The sequence below is a fragment of the Camelus dromedarius genome, chromosome 14 (genome assembly GCF_036321535.1).
Source record: "Camelus dromedarius isolate mCamDro1 chromosome 14, mCamDro1.pat, whole genome shotgun sequence".
NCBI classification, from domain to species: Eukaryota; Metazoa; Chordata; class Mammalia; order Artiodactyla; family Camelidae; genus Camelus; species Camelus dromedarius.
In genome coordinates, this window is record NC_087449.1 from 37,347,111 (window position 1) to 37,361,843 (window position 14,733).

The 14,733-nt window shown below is 52.9% G+C and overlaps 1 protein-coding gene across 1 annotated transcript; it reads left to right on the top strand.

Moving 5' to 3' along the window:
* The first annotated feature begins 1,798 nt into the window (after positions 1 to 1,798).
* On the top strand, positions 1,799 to 12,421 carry LOC105092933 (cytochrome P450 4A6). The gene is made up of 12 exons (XM_010984711.3): positions 1,799 to 2,045; positions 3,841 to 3,982; positions 4,624 to 4,668; positions 5,150 to 5,277; positions 6,247 to 6,371; positions 6,746 to 6,900; positions 7,242 to 7,348; positions 7,433 to 7,623; positions 7,720 to 7,853; positions 8,731 to 8,795; positions 8,932 to 9,008; positions 11,422 to 12,421. Exons 1-12 carry the CDS (start codon positions 1,851 to 1,853, stop codon positions 11,588 to 11,590), a joined length of 1,533 nt encoding a protein of 510 aa, XP_010983013.2. The 5' UTR covers positions 1,799 to 1,850; the 3' UTR covers positions 11,591 to 12,421.
* Positions 12,422 to 14,733: the final 2,312 nt, after the last annotated feature.

Here is a 14,733-nt window from a genome sequence, read left to right on the forward strand (position 1 = left end):
CGACCAGCCCCAGGCCCTCTGCACTCCTCCACCAGCCTCTGTCCACCCAGCCCTGCTCTCTTGCTGGTTCTGCACTCAGGTTCTCCTGCTGCCCCACCCCTTCCTAGCCCATGGCCCTGGATGCCACAGGACACCTCCTTGCAGCCCTCTACTGTGGGGTGATGCCACCACGTGCCTCCTTGAAGGGGCACCTCCCCCAGCCCGTACCAGCAACCGGGACCTTCGGCCTCATCCCTGGCCTCCAAAGTCCAGGGCTACTTCCTTTTGCTCTGACAAGGGTCAGATGGACACTCTGTTCATGACCAGGGGGTGGAATAGGAGAGTTAGCCGGGAGGGTCCTGGACAGGAAGCCTGGCAGGTTCTCTGCATCAGGTGGTGCAGGGGTCAGAATGATCCCATCGGAGCACGGGACAATGGTTGCTCACTCTCTTTACTATTCCCGGTGCTGAACAAAGTTGCTGAACCACAAAAGGAATATCTAGTCATTGAAATTCTCCAGGGAAGGGGAGGCAGAGACCTGAGAGTGACCAGAGAGAGCGGGAACATTGGGCTGGGAGGGGGCTGTGTGTAGGTGGTGGTTACTGACCCCTGACCTTTACTTTGGACAGACGCCCAGAATGAGGCCCCAGACTCTGTGAATCATGAGCTCGGGCAAAGAACATGTTGTTGGAGTGGACTGAGCCGGGTGGGGGAGTGGATCAGGAGTTGGCTTCCAAGTAGTTCTTTGTGAACATATTTTGTGTTTTACTCTGAATTATGAACGTTGGATTTGATTTTGGGGAAAAGAGTCATGAAACAGTGATGTCTGAGACTTGAACGTGGCAGTTTCCCCATCCCTTGCTCTTTCACGTACGATCCCCATGACTCTTCCAGTGTCCGTCCTCCAGAAGCACTCGCCCTGGTGAACTCCGATCACCCCTCAAGACTCCATTCTTTTTTTAAGTTTTTTTCTTTCTTCTCCTTCTTTGCTTGCCCAGTCCACTATTTATTCCACCAGTATAGGCCTTATCATATTTTCTTGTGCTAATGTAGTTTTCTGAGTTTACCTAGGAGACTTGAACTCCAACCTATTTGCTGAGTGAATAAATGACTGAACATTCCTAGGAGATACAGAGGAAAGGAATTATTATCCCAACTTTTAAAGGAAATACTGAGGCTCCGAGACTGCAAGGTGCCGGCTTCACGTGTAGTGAGCCTGCCCTGGGACCGGGCCTCCTGACTCCAAGGCCAGTGCTCCAGCACAGGCACAGTGACCTGGGACACACCTGCAGAGGGGCCTGGGGCAAGCCCTGAGGACCATTTCAGAGGCAGGCAAGGCAGGCAGTTTTGAGGTCCAAAAGAGAAAGAGTTCTGTTTCAAATGGGACTCCCAAAGACTGTCTTCCTCTGGCCGCCTCACTTGTCCTCTGCAAATTAGTTTGCACCTCAGAAATGGGAATAAAAACAGAAACTAAAACTAAAACCCAACCGCACCCACTGAGCATTTGGGAAACTAGACTGTGAATGTCTTGAAGTCAAGCAAGGGTCGAGTCTGTTTTGCTCGCAGCTGTGTCCCAGCACCCAGCAGACTGCCTGGCACATTGTAGGGGCTCGTTCAATATCTGGTGAGTAATATGGAGAAGGGAAAGTGCGGGTGTGCATGGCCACTGTCAATGTCAGCTGAGAAAGCTTTTCTCCCACTGTTCCCCAAGGTGGATCCCCCAGTTAATCAACCCTGGAGGCCCAGGTCTAAGCTCTGCCCTCCCCCTTCCCCTCCCACAGAGGGTGGGGCACCCGCCCCTGCCTAGGCTGGGTGCTCAGGGGAGCTCAGACACAGTCAGGGACAGTCAGCGATCCAGAAGCCTCTGCAGCATGAGTGTCTCTGTGCTGAGCCCCACCAGAGACCTGGGTGGCATCTCTGGGCTCCTGCAGGTGGCCTCCCTGCTCAGCCTGCTTCTGCTTCTGCTCAAGGCAGCACAGCTCTACATGCACAGGCAGTGGCTGCTCAGAGCCTTCCAGCAGTTCCCGTCCCCTCCTTCCCACTGGCTCTACGGACACTACTGGGAGGTAGGCAGGAGCGCGGCTTGGGGTGGGAGGGCAGGGTGGGGCCGGGGCTCTCAGAGCGGGCTCTGGTCCACCAGCCCAAGGTACAAGGTCTCGGTGTGTGAGGAACACACTGAAACCAAGAGAGAACCCAGCTCACCTCTCAGGTCTTGGCTCCTCATCCCAGTCCAGGGAGCTCACTCCCTCACGGGACCCAGGGCCGGGGTCCTCAGGTCTGTCAGAAACTCCTTCCTCCAGGGTATCTGCATGTGGTCCTGGCTGCCCTGCATTTTGAGGTCAGTGGCTGTTCCTTCCCGAGTTTCCCCCTCTCCAGCCTGAGCAGCTTCAGCTCTTCTCACAGAACAGGCTTCTAGATGCTTCCCTGCCCCAGTCACCCAAGGATCCTACCCTGTGAGAGGTGAAGTCAGGCGTAGGGAACCAATCATTGTGATTGCCCAAGACTGAGGAATTTTCCAGACTGGCGCTTTCAGTGCCTAAAATCTGACGAGTTGCCAACACAGCTGACTGAGGTTTCCAGGATGGTGCCAGGTAAGGAGGACTGACTCTGGAGTTGCCATCAACAAGGTGAGGTTGCCTGCCTGCTCTCCTCCCTCGCTGGACTTGGAGCTCTGGGAACTGAGCCTCTAATCCCCTCTTCACCCCCAGTTCCCGGTGCAGAACCTGGCTCAGAGGGACAGGAGTCCACTGTGTGGGGTGACAGAGGAGGGAGGGGACGAGGCAGCTCGCAGGCTGCAGAGGGATGGCACCAATCCACCCAGCTCTGGCAGTGATAGCGTAGGATAGAGGGGCTTAGAGGAAAGGAAGGGGGCCACATGGCGAGGGGCTCACGCACCAAGGGTTTGTGGCTTGAACACATGTGAGGAGAAATAAGGAGTTGCAGAGAGTTGAGCAGCCTTTTCCCTGCAACGTGATCAGAGTTGGGTGGAGTCAAAGACGGGAACTTAAAACAGCCGGAGACCCATAGGGGCAGGGGATGGAGCCATGGGCCCCAGGGAACTGCCAGCATGCCAGGAGGCCAGTATGCGTACACATTTAATATGTAAAATAATATTATATGCACACAGCTCAGTAATTAATGGTTTTTACTTAGCTATATACACCCCAAACACTATTTCACTTTAACAAACGTTTATGTTGGGATATTACTGAAAATATAGGGGGGAGGTTATAGCTCAGTGGTAGCGGCATGCCTAGAAGCATAAGATCCTGGATTCAATGTTCAGTACCGCTATTTAAATAAATAAATAAATAAATAAATAAATAAATAAATAAATAAATAAATAAATAAATAAATAAGCAAACAGACCTTATCACCTCCCCGCAGTGAGAAAAAAAAAACTTCAAAAAAAGAGAAATATATGAAAACAAGTATGGCAAAATAAAATTAATATTTAAATTTTAAAATGTAATCCATTTTATTCTCTCAATAAATGAAATTACAGACAAAACTGCTTATCCTGTGATGCAAATGGTCATAAATTGTTCACGCAAATGTTGCAGGAATGACTCCCAGAAGGTTTGTACACCAGGGAGGCAATCCCAGGTGTAAGTTTCTGTAGGCAGTTCGCAGTGGTGGCCCGTAGCTACACCCAATGATGGGACAGTATCTGGTCTTAGGACAAAGTTGGACAGCCAGCAAGGTCTGGATCAGAGCCCCCGGTCATAAGAAATAGTTCTCAACTCGTAGTTTTGCTGGTAGATCCAGAGCTATCTCCTATACCCATCCTGCCCTTTACCTCCACTCCAGCACTGGCACTAGAGGATGGCGTTTATTGACTTATTTTTCCTTTGGTGATAGTTCCAGAATGGCATAGAGCTGCAACCGCTACTAAAAAGGGTAGAGAAATACACAAGCGCCTGTCCTCGCTGGCTGTGGGGGACAAAAGCCCATGTGTTGGTCTACGACCCGGACTACATAAGGGTGGTCCTCGGGAGATCAGGTGAGAGTGAAACCTACATCCCAGCAGAGGAAAATCTTCCCTCCTGAGTACATGCCACTGGGTCTGTGGAATTCCAGAAGAGACTGGCAATTCAGCCATCAATGCCTGAATGCTACCAAACATTCTCCCAGCCCATAAGCCAGCTGAGGACAATATTATTTACTTACAGTGAATGCTTAAACAGCTGGGTGGGGCTGATTTCTTTCTCCGTCTTACTTTTTTTTCAAAACCAAGTTGAGATGATCCCAGATTTGAAAGGCAGACCCTGTCCACATGAATTTGGGTTTGGCACCTCACATTGTTGCCTATCCACAGTGATCAGCAGGCTAAGGCACCACAAAGCATAGGAAAACCACAACCTTCTGTCTTATTCAGCAGCACTGAACAGAGCTTATGTTCCTTACTGAGTCACCATCTTAGTCCTGTGGCTGCTCTGCTGCTGGGACACTGGGTCTGCCTTCCTGAGCCCACAGTGACCTGCAGAACGAATAGAGGGATGGGAGGCCAGTGGGAGGTGTCTGGAGACAGACTGCCAGCTGACAGTCATCAGGAAGGGCTGGCAGCCCATGACCTGGACCACAGCTACTCTGGGGGCTGCCTGCTTTGGTTGGACCCCTCCACTTTCCTTCCTTACCTTTCAGATCCAAAGAACCCTAGTTCCTACAGATTATTGGCTCCCTGGATTGGTAAGTACGTCTAAATACAATTGCAGTTCACCCACCATTAGGTTTACCACGGGATAAACCACTTTGACCGACAGAAAACAACACGGGCCTGGCACAAGGACACCACCCTCATCTCTGAATCAAACCTCATTGCTCTTATTCGAATAAAACCCTCGCCCCTTCCTAGTGGTGCTGAGAGCCCCCCTGAAGCTCAGCCTCTTCCACATCACGTCTCAGTCCTCTCCAGTGTTCTCAGCCTGACTTGTACTTACGTCCTTCTATCACCTGCCCCCTACTCTTTTTGAAACTTTATCTCACATCTGTTACACTCATATATCTGCACCAGCCATTTAGGAAATTTCCCCGAAATGTACTCGCCTTTCCTGCCTTTGCCCAAGATGTGCCTTCTCCTGACACCCTTGGTTCTTCCCAAGTTGTCCCCAGTCATCCCTCTGATCCAGTCTTCCTGACTCACACACACACATACTTATCTGTGGCCCAGGGTACGGTTTGCTCCTGTTGAATGGGCAGACATGGTTCCAGCACCGACGGCTACTGACTCCTGCCTTCCACTATGACATCCTGAAGCCCTATGTGGGTCTCATGGCAAACTCTGTCCGAGTGATGCTGGTAAGTCCATCCCTATCTAACCTGAACACACACCCAGGACAGCTCACAAAGTCCTCTCTCAGACACTTGTGTCCCTCAGACATCCATCAGACACAACCACCCAGCATTCTGTACTCAGAACTTACTATGAGACAGGGCTCCCCAAAAGTGGATGGGACAAAAGAGTACCCAGGCACCAGCTTGGATCCACAATTTGCTCCGAGCCAAGGGAAAGGAGGGCCATGTCGGACAGAGAGTCTGCTCTGCCTGCAGCTTCACGTCTTCCACACGGTGGACTAAAGCAAGGTTCATTCCCCTGGGCAGCAGGACAAGCTGCCCCTGGCTGGCCTGGGAAATGGCAGCTTCAGAGGCACAGTGGACATCCCAGGATGTCACTCTGGTAGGCTCTGGCCTAAGGCCAGGGCTTCTGCATGGAACTCAGCCACTCCATGGGGGGAAACAGAGACCAGGTCTAAAATCTGTGTAGAGTTTGGTCCTGACACAGCATGACCTCTGACCTGTACCACCTGGTCTCAGCTAACATTGGATGAATGAAGGAAACTGAAATCCCGGAGGTCCCTACCTAGGAGCCCCAGTGGAGTTTCTTATGCTTTTCCTTGTCTTGACAAAACTGGTTTACCAGGGTTCAACCCCACCTGTGCATCTCGGCTCTCAGGACACAAAAGATTCCCCATTTATGTCCTAAGAAACTGTGCTTTCTGATCTGCCGAAACATGGTTATCATCATAAAAAGGTCCTAAAGTTCAGAAGTAATTCAGGATACTATGAGAGAATGTGATTATAGAACAAAAGTTCCTGAGAAAGTAGGCATCACAGGACACTTGCTTTACAGGCTAGCTTGCTAAAACATACCTGCTTAGACAGTGAGGAGGTCTCGTCAGAATACGTAGAGAGACGCGGAGGGCCTGGCCTCGTCAGCACAGGACTTCTGGGGAAGCAGAGCAGGGTCAGTGTCCCCTCCCAACACAGGACAAGTGGGAGGAGCTCGTCAGCCAGGACTCGCAGCTGGAGATCTTTGAACACGTCTCCTTGATGACCCTGGACACCGTCATGAAGTGCGCCTTCAGCCACCAGGGCAGCAACCAGACAGACAGGTCAGTGACAGCCCTTCCACAGCAAGGTCCTTGTTCTCACCAGCTGGGGGGGTCTTACCTGACAGGCAGTGACATCAGCTTGGTTGTTCATCGGCACAAAAAGTGACATTCTGCAGAGAACCGCAAACCACGGTCAAATTCCAACACACACCAAACCCTCAGTCAGTCACAGATCCCTGATTCCTGCACAGGGAGAAGCCTGGCTGCTCAGGCCACTAGTAAAGACTGAGGGTCTGGAGGGCTGTAAGGCAGAAATGCTGAATGTCACAGTGCTGCCTGCCCCCAGGATTGAGGAGACCCCTCCCAGAGCCCCACTCCACCTGCAGGTCACAGGCTCCCTCCACTCCAGTCTCTGGTGCATCTTCTCCCTTCAGGAACTCTCAGTCCTACATCCAGGCCGTCGGGGACCTCAACAATCTGTTTTTTTCCCGCCTGAGAAATTTCTTCCACCAGAGTGACATTATCTACAGGCTGACCCCTGAAGGCCGCAGGAGCCACCAGCTCTGCCAGCTCGCCCACCAACACACAGGTTGGACTTCAACTTCTGGGCCGCTCCCCTGCATCATCAGGGACACCTGAAAGGGACAGGACGTTTAGTGTGTAAAGTGTTATATGGGGGGGGCGACATGTATCCCTATTGGTGAAGGTTGACTGAGAGCCCCTCCCAGCATGGCCTGTCCTGTTGAGGGGACTCCTGACCTGTACTGGATGAACCTAGAGCTCTCAGCCCTGACATGCACACCCCTCCCCACCCTCACCCTGATCCACCTGGCCCCTCGACTGGGCTTCGTCAGATGGGGCTACCATGGGTTGTTGTAACTGGGCCCCCAGAGTGCTCAGCTTTGCCTGGGAACCACTGTTCTGGGACAGATAAAGTGATCAAGCTGAGGAAGGCTCACCTGCAGGAGGAGGGAGAGATGGAGAAGTTGAGCCAGAAGAGGCACTTGGATCTCCTGGACATCCTCCTCTTTGCCAGAGTGAGTGCCGGTAGGAGAGGCCTGAGGTTTGGCCCAGAAGCACAGACAAGGGGCAAACCCTACACTCACTTTCTGTCTCTGCAGAGGAAGAATGGGAGCAGCTTGTCTGACACAGACCTCCGTGCCGAAGTGGACACGTTCATGTTCGAGGGTCACGACACCACAGCCAGTGGCATCTCCTGGATCCTCTATGCACTGGCCTCCCACCCTGAGCATCAGCAGAGGTGCCGGGAAGAGATCCAGAGCCTCCTGGGGGATGGCGCCTCCATCACCTGGTGAGTGCCCAAGACAGGGGAGAGCCCTGTGTCCTCAGCTAGTGGAGACTCCTGGTTGCCCAGCCCTGCCCACCCTCAGGATGGGCTTCCCTTCAGGGACCACCTGGACCAGATGCCCTACACCACCATGTGCATCAAGGAGGTACTGCGACTCTACCCACCAGTACCAGCCATCAGCAGGGAGCTCAGCAAGCCCATAACCTTCCCTGACGGACGCTCCTTACCTGCAGGTGCGATCTTCACCATATGCACTAACTTCAGCATTCTGCAAGAGCACCTTGTGCATGTCTGCCCAGTCCTGGGATGTCTGACTCTTGCTTCTTGCTCAAGATAATTAATATTGTCACTAGGATGTCACTGTCACTAGGATGAGGTGTGTGAAATGCCTGACACAGAGCTTGAACCCCGGAAGGCCTCAATAAACAAATGAGCCCCTGAACATGGTCTTGTAATGTAGCTCCAAAATTCTAATTCCTGAGACATGAAGGCTTGAGAGAGATGCAGACAGAAGCAGGGGGAGATGTGGTTCTTTCCATATGGGGTCTAAGTAAATGAGGGTGTCAGACGGTCCAAGCTCTGTGAAGCAGTCAGGTGGATGCAGGGAGCAGCTGATGACCAGATCTGAGAGCCCTGCTGTGGTTGGAGGCCACTTGCTGGCTCCCCTCCCATTGGGGTGATTCCCAGGCCTGCCACCTCTTAGCTGTGATCATAGACAAGTCGCTTGTCCTCTCTGAGGCTCAGGTGCCTCATCTGAACCATGGGGATATGAGTGCCCTCCTTAAGGGTTGCTGTGAGGAGTGAATGACTTAATGCAAGTTCCCCAAGGGTTCATGGATGGAATTTGATAAATGGGAGCTGTCACTTGAGTTGCTCCTAAAAGGAAGGGTCCAAGTCTTTCTTGCTTCTCCATCCTGGGTCATGGTTACCTACTTCTACCCTGTGCTCATGTGCTCTGTCACGTCCAGCCCACCTCTCCTGCAACAGCATCATTTCATTCAGAGTGAAGGGGAGTGGCTCTCATGATGGCTCCCAAGCCTTTGTGCAGGCACGCCCGCTCTACAGCAGCCATGGGTGTGAGCGGGCTTCTCTCTTCTCCCTGCCCCACAGGAATCACTGTATTGCTCTCCTTTTATGCCCTTCACCACAACCCGAAGGTGTGGCCGAACCCAGAGGTATGAGTACCATGGGAGGAGGGGATGGGACGATTTGTCCTGAGCAACACCTCCTCCTTCTCCACCTTTGAGACTGTTGTCCCCCCTGGGTTGGGTTTTGACCCCACCTGTCCTGGCCCCTGTGCTCTCTCTGTAGGTGTTTGACCCATCCCGCTTTGCACCAGCTTCTGCTCAACACAGCCATGCTTTCCTGCCCTTCTCAGGGGGATCCAGGTAAGTCTTCGGTCCTGGGTGGGGGGTGTCACTGGGTGCTACTCAACGTCGGTGACCTCCTACCATCATACGTGGTGCACGCAGTTATGCCCTTGATGTTGGTGTGTAGGGAAGGAGGCCTGTGTCTCTATGTGTAAAAAGGTCTTCCAGGGTCGCCCCCGAGACTCTGACCTCCTGACTTTCCCAATGGCTGGTCACATTTTGGTGGCAGTGGCCGTTCCAATGGATTCCAGTGTTTTCCTCACATTAAGAGTATGACTTTTTAGTATTAGAATTTTTCACAAAAATTAAACTTCATATGTTTGCTTTCCACAATTATCAGTCATCTTTAAAGGTGGTTTTCTCTCTTCCCATGTTTTTAGCCCAGCCCACTGCATTTTTGACTTCCTCATCCATCCACCTCTCACTGTATCAACCATGTTCCCATGTGCTTGGATTTCTAGCTGCCTTCCTTATCCTGTCTGTTCAAGCATATATCTGAGGGGTTACTGTCGCTGTTTGAAGAAAGTTACACACCAATGTGTGTGTTCTGTGTGTGTGTGTGTGTGTGTGTGTGTGTGTGTGTGTGTTGTAGTCTATTCCAATTGAGTTTTGGCTGCATATTAATATTCACATAACCATGACAACTGTCCCAGTTGGCAAAACTCTTCATGTATAGGTGGACTTATATATCGTAGTTCCAGAATCTGCCTAGTCTGATGTGGGCCAAAAAGCCTGAAATTGAGAACAAACAAGTGCTTTTGACAGGAAATCCGCTCTTGTGTAGATGACGCATGCATTTGCAAGCTTTCTGGCATGGAGAACATGAGGCACACTGGAAGCAACTCTTGAGCGCGTGACGCTCTCCAACAGGACTGCTCTGAAAACCTTCCAAGTCTGCAGATCCTCCGGGGAGAGAGTGACTTTGTGATTCCTCAGTAGAAACTAGTCTCTTTCTGAATCCGTATTTCTGTGAACTTTTCAAGTGAATCAACTTTCACAGAACCGGTTTGAGGAAAATGTCCTTCCAAAATTGGCCTTAGGATTTGGTTTGTCCCAGGGTTGAATCCTTTCTCTTAGATATTGGCCACCTGTCATCTGACTGCCCTAGCAGACAGCAGGTCCTAGGCAGCTCAAGTCTCCCAGGTCAGAATTAATATTCACTTTTATTCCACCCTAGTTTTTTTTTCCCACTAAATTAGCTTTGCTTGAATATAAAATTATTTATTAAACCGCTCTATGTGTGCCAAGTCCTGTGCTTGGAGACGGGAACACAGAGAAAAAAGATACTGTCCCAGTCTCCAAAGTTCACAGTCAAGAAACAACACCTCTGCTCAAGACAGACCTCATTCATTCTCTCTTTCCTTCACTCACTCATTCATTCACTGAGCAGATTGTTGGAAGTGCCATGTTCCTGGGACTGTGCTGGGCACTGGAGGGTGATGTGTCCTTGAGTAAAACAGTGATCATGCCTCGGGTGTCCAGGGAGGAAGGGGTGCAGCCAGCAGAGGGGGAGGGTGGGCTGTCATTGGACTTAGCCCTGAGCAAGTGGCCGGCAGAGGTGGAGGGAGGGCACTCTTGGTGGTCTCAATGTGAGCTGAGCGAGGAAGTGGGCTGGACAGATAAGAGCTGAGTGAGGAACAACCTAGAGAGGGCTCTGCTGCCAGCTGAGGCATTTGGACGTGTCCTCCCTGTGATGGGGGCACAGCAGGGCTGGAGCAGCAGGGGCTTCAGTAGAGGAGGTGAGACAGAGACAGAAAAGGCCGGGTGAGGAGACCGAGGGATGGTGAGGAGGGACATTTCTGCAGTAGAATGGGAAGGTTCCAGAAGCGGGTTGACTGAGGGTTGAGGGGAGGCAAGAGGCCAGACCACTAATTGGGAGGCAAATGGTCCAGCAGGTTGAGGGGCCTTAACCCCTGGCCCCTCCAGGAAGTTTATCTGTTGTTGTTCTGACTTCTGTACACAACTGTGTCTTGTTCTGTCTGGGTATCAGGGTCTCTGTGTCCTGTAGACAGTGAGGATCTGAGAGTGTGGAACACACTGCCCCCTCCAGTGCCCTGGCTTTCCCTGAAGCCAGACACTTCCTGTGGACCAGTGAACAAAGTACTAATTACCACTCAGTAATTCACTTGACTTGACTCCGTGGTCTAGAGCACTGACCCTCCCCTAACAGGACTTCCTCCTGCTAAGAGCAGAAGAAGGGGTGAGGAGCTGGGTGTGGAGAGAGGTAGGCTTTGTCAAAGGTCACAGGGAGGGTGTCAACCAAGGATTGAGTGTGGAGGTGAGTGGGACCTGAAAGGGAGGGGTGGGGGCTGGGCCACAGGAACGAGAGCCCTGAAAGTGCTGTTCTCAGCCCGGGCTCAGTGACCAAGGCCTATCCTGCTCAGAACAGGGTTTCAGACCCCTTCTCCCTTCCTTTTCCCTCCCCAACCAGGAACTGCATCGGGAAGCAATTTGCCATGAATGAGATGAAGGTGGCCGTGGCTCTGACCCTGCTCCGCTTCGAGCTGGCACCGGATCCCTCCAGGGTCCCTATTCCCACTCCCAGAATTGTGTTGAAGTCCAAGAACGGGATCCACCTGCATCTTCGGAAGCTCCCCTAATCCTCGTGGGGATGAGATCCAGCTCCGAGGGCCTCCCGCCTCCCATCCTGTCTTCCTGTCACAGTCTGCTGTCCTTTGCTTCACCGCCCACGCCCTGTTCTATTTGCCCACCTGCCAGCCTCCCTCGTCTCCTGCTCCCACCCGTCACACTGTCTGTCCTCCTCTCCCTCTCACCTTCTCCAGGCTCGCCATCTGTTCATCTGTCCACCTGTCTCTGTGCACCTAAATCCTGACCGCCTGCCCGTCCTCTCGTCTGTCTGGACTCTCCCTGTCTTCCTTCCTTTCTGCCTGTCTGTCTGTGCCTGTATTCGGCTCCTGCTGCTGCTGTGATGATCGACCACAGCCTTAGTGACTTAGAACAACACGAAGTTACTCCCTAAGGGTTCTGGGGTCACAAGTCTGAAGGGGGTTTTTCTGGACCACATCCAAGGTGTCAGCAGGGCCTCCTGCCTCCAGGGCTCTAGGAGAGGATCCGTCTCTTCACCTTTTCCCTCAACTAGAGCTGCAGTCCCTGCCTTCCGTGCCTCCTGGGCCTCCTCCACACTCACATCCAGCAGCATCTTCAAATGCCTCTCTGCTTCTGTCTTCACATCACCTTCTCCTTCACAAGGACCTTTGTGATGGCATGGGTTCACTCAGATAAAACCGGCTGCTTCTCGGGTTCCAGGGATGAAAGCGTGGACCCCCTGGGCAGCCATCACTCAGCCGACTACATCCTGTGTGAACCCATCCCTCTGGGTCTCCAATGTCTCCCACGTGCTATGGGTCCACCCATCTGTCCCTCACATGCCTCCCTTCTTCCCCACTCCCTGGATAAAGTTCACAATGTCACATGGAGTGTGCGTCTTCCTTTGAGAGGACATGGACAGAATGGAAGAGAGACAAGGGGAGGGAACACAGAGGGGACGAGGAGGGGGCATAACACCTGCTCTGTGGCCAGGACCCAGCAGGGCGAGCATGACCCAGTGCCCCTGCAGCCTCACACTGTGGGGTCCCTGATACCCCAGCCCCTGCCAAGGGCCTGAGGCTCCCATGGAGGCTGAGTTAGGAGAAAGGGCTCATCTCCAAAGGCCCAGAGGGAAGGAGCTCACACCTGTCACCTGTCGGGGAAGGAGCGCATGCCTCCCTGCTATTCCCTGGAAGCTTCCTCACACTACATTCTTCAGCGCAGGGCCCAGCCAGAGCCCATCCTGTGCTGAGCAAGGAAACCTTACAGGCCTAGTCCAGCATGAGGGTCTCAGGGACCCAATGCTTCACCTCAGATGAGATCTAAGAAGAGCCCATCCTGGCCATGTCACCAGTCCCCTGTGAGTCCTTCCTCACATAGAGGGCCTCCAGGCTCCTCGAGGCCACCAGTGGCAGTTATCCAGGAGGGACTGGGAGGAACCAGAAGGGCACAAGACTTGGTCGGTGGGAGGGCGTTTAAGACATCGAGCAGGGTCCAGCCGGTGGCACCTCCGCTTCAGGAAAGCCCCATGCAGTCCCCTGCATGTCTCCTCGGCCACCCTATAGTAGCAGGGCTTCTTCAACCCTGCCCCTCTTGGAGACTGCATGGGGTCGGTCCTCCTGACCCGGGGCCCCGACCAGCCCCAGGCCCTCTGCACTCCTCCACCAGCCTCTGTCCACCCAGCCCTGCTCTCTTGCTGGTTCTGCACTCAGGTTCTCCTGCTGCCCCACCCCTTCCTAGCCCATGGCCCTGGATGCCACAGGACACCTCCTTGCAGCCCTCTACTGTGGGGTGATGCCACCACGTGCCTCCTTGAAGGGGCACCTCCCCCAGCCCGTACCAGCAACCGGGACCTTCGGCCTCATCCCTGGCCTCCAAAGTCCAGGGCTACTTCCTTTTGCTCTGACAAGGGTCAGATGGACATTCAGTGTGTGACCAGGGTGGAAGGCAGGAGAGTTAGCCAGGAAAGTCCTGGACAGAAAACCTGACAGGTCCCCTGCATCAGGTGGTACAGAAGGGCTCAGCTTGTCATGCTCATTGCATGAGAGAATGGGAAGTTAACATTCTGAGTGGCCAGCCAGGGATGTGTGCTCTTAACACAAGATTTTACAGGGGTGAAGAGAGTGACTAAGAAGTGAATCCTGCTGGCTCCAGGCAATGGAAAAGCCCTGGGCCGTGTTCATGCTCATATGCACACTGCCAACGACACATACGTAGACGGTCACCACTGTGCACTGACAATGGCAGGAGTGCCACAGGGACCTGTCTCAGGTGAGACAAAAGATACACCTGAGAAACCATACTCTATATTCCTTGACCTCAGCTGTGGTTACCTGGGAGTTTGCTTTAGAAATTCATTGTCTTGTACATTTTTGGCTCCAGAGCTCTCAGCTCTGGTTCCCACTGACATGGCCCCAGAAAGAGACGCACTTCTACCCGTGCGTCTTAGTCATAAGGGGCCAGAGTCACAAGGCCTCAGCTCAAGCTCCTCCCTGATGAGCGCCTTGGCAGGTTCCTTCTCTTACTATTGACGAGGGGTAATGGCCTCCTCCAGTCCTGCTTCACAGGCCTCTGGACAATCCAGAGATGAGACGAGTAGACACATCTCAGACTTGGGTGACAAGTCTGTGGGCCAGAGATAGCTATGATTTTGGACTCTGCTCCCTGGTGATGCTCATTGAAAACATTTCTTCCCTTGTGCAGAGAAAGGTCTGTTCAGAGCCAGGACAGAGGGGAAAGTTGGTGGCATGGGGGACACTCTGGCAGAGGCCTGTGCATCCCAACCTCAGGTGGGCAAGGAGATCTAGGTCTTGACAGGGCTTTGCAGGAATGAGCACGTGGCCCATGGCCAACCTTCCAGGGCTGGGACCTTCTTCCGAGAGGGAAGCGTCAATAGCAGGAAGAATGTGTCTCCTGATGGCCCATCTCCAGGGCAACATAAAGCCATCCCCAAGTCCCAGGGCTAGAGTTCCTCTCTCTTGCCCCTCCCCTCAGGGTTCAGTGCCCTCCCTTCCACATCTGTCTAATTCCTGGATTGGAGCCCACTAATGGCCTTCAACTTGAACCCTGGTGTATGTTTCCCCAGACATCAGGCAGTTGCCGCAGTGACTACTGGGGAAGGATCACTTGTTCACCATGTGGCCCCAGCCTGAGGCCCTCTCCAAAAGTCCTTCTTTGCACCTTCCTACTCAGCGTG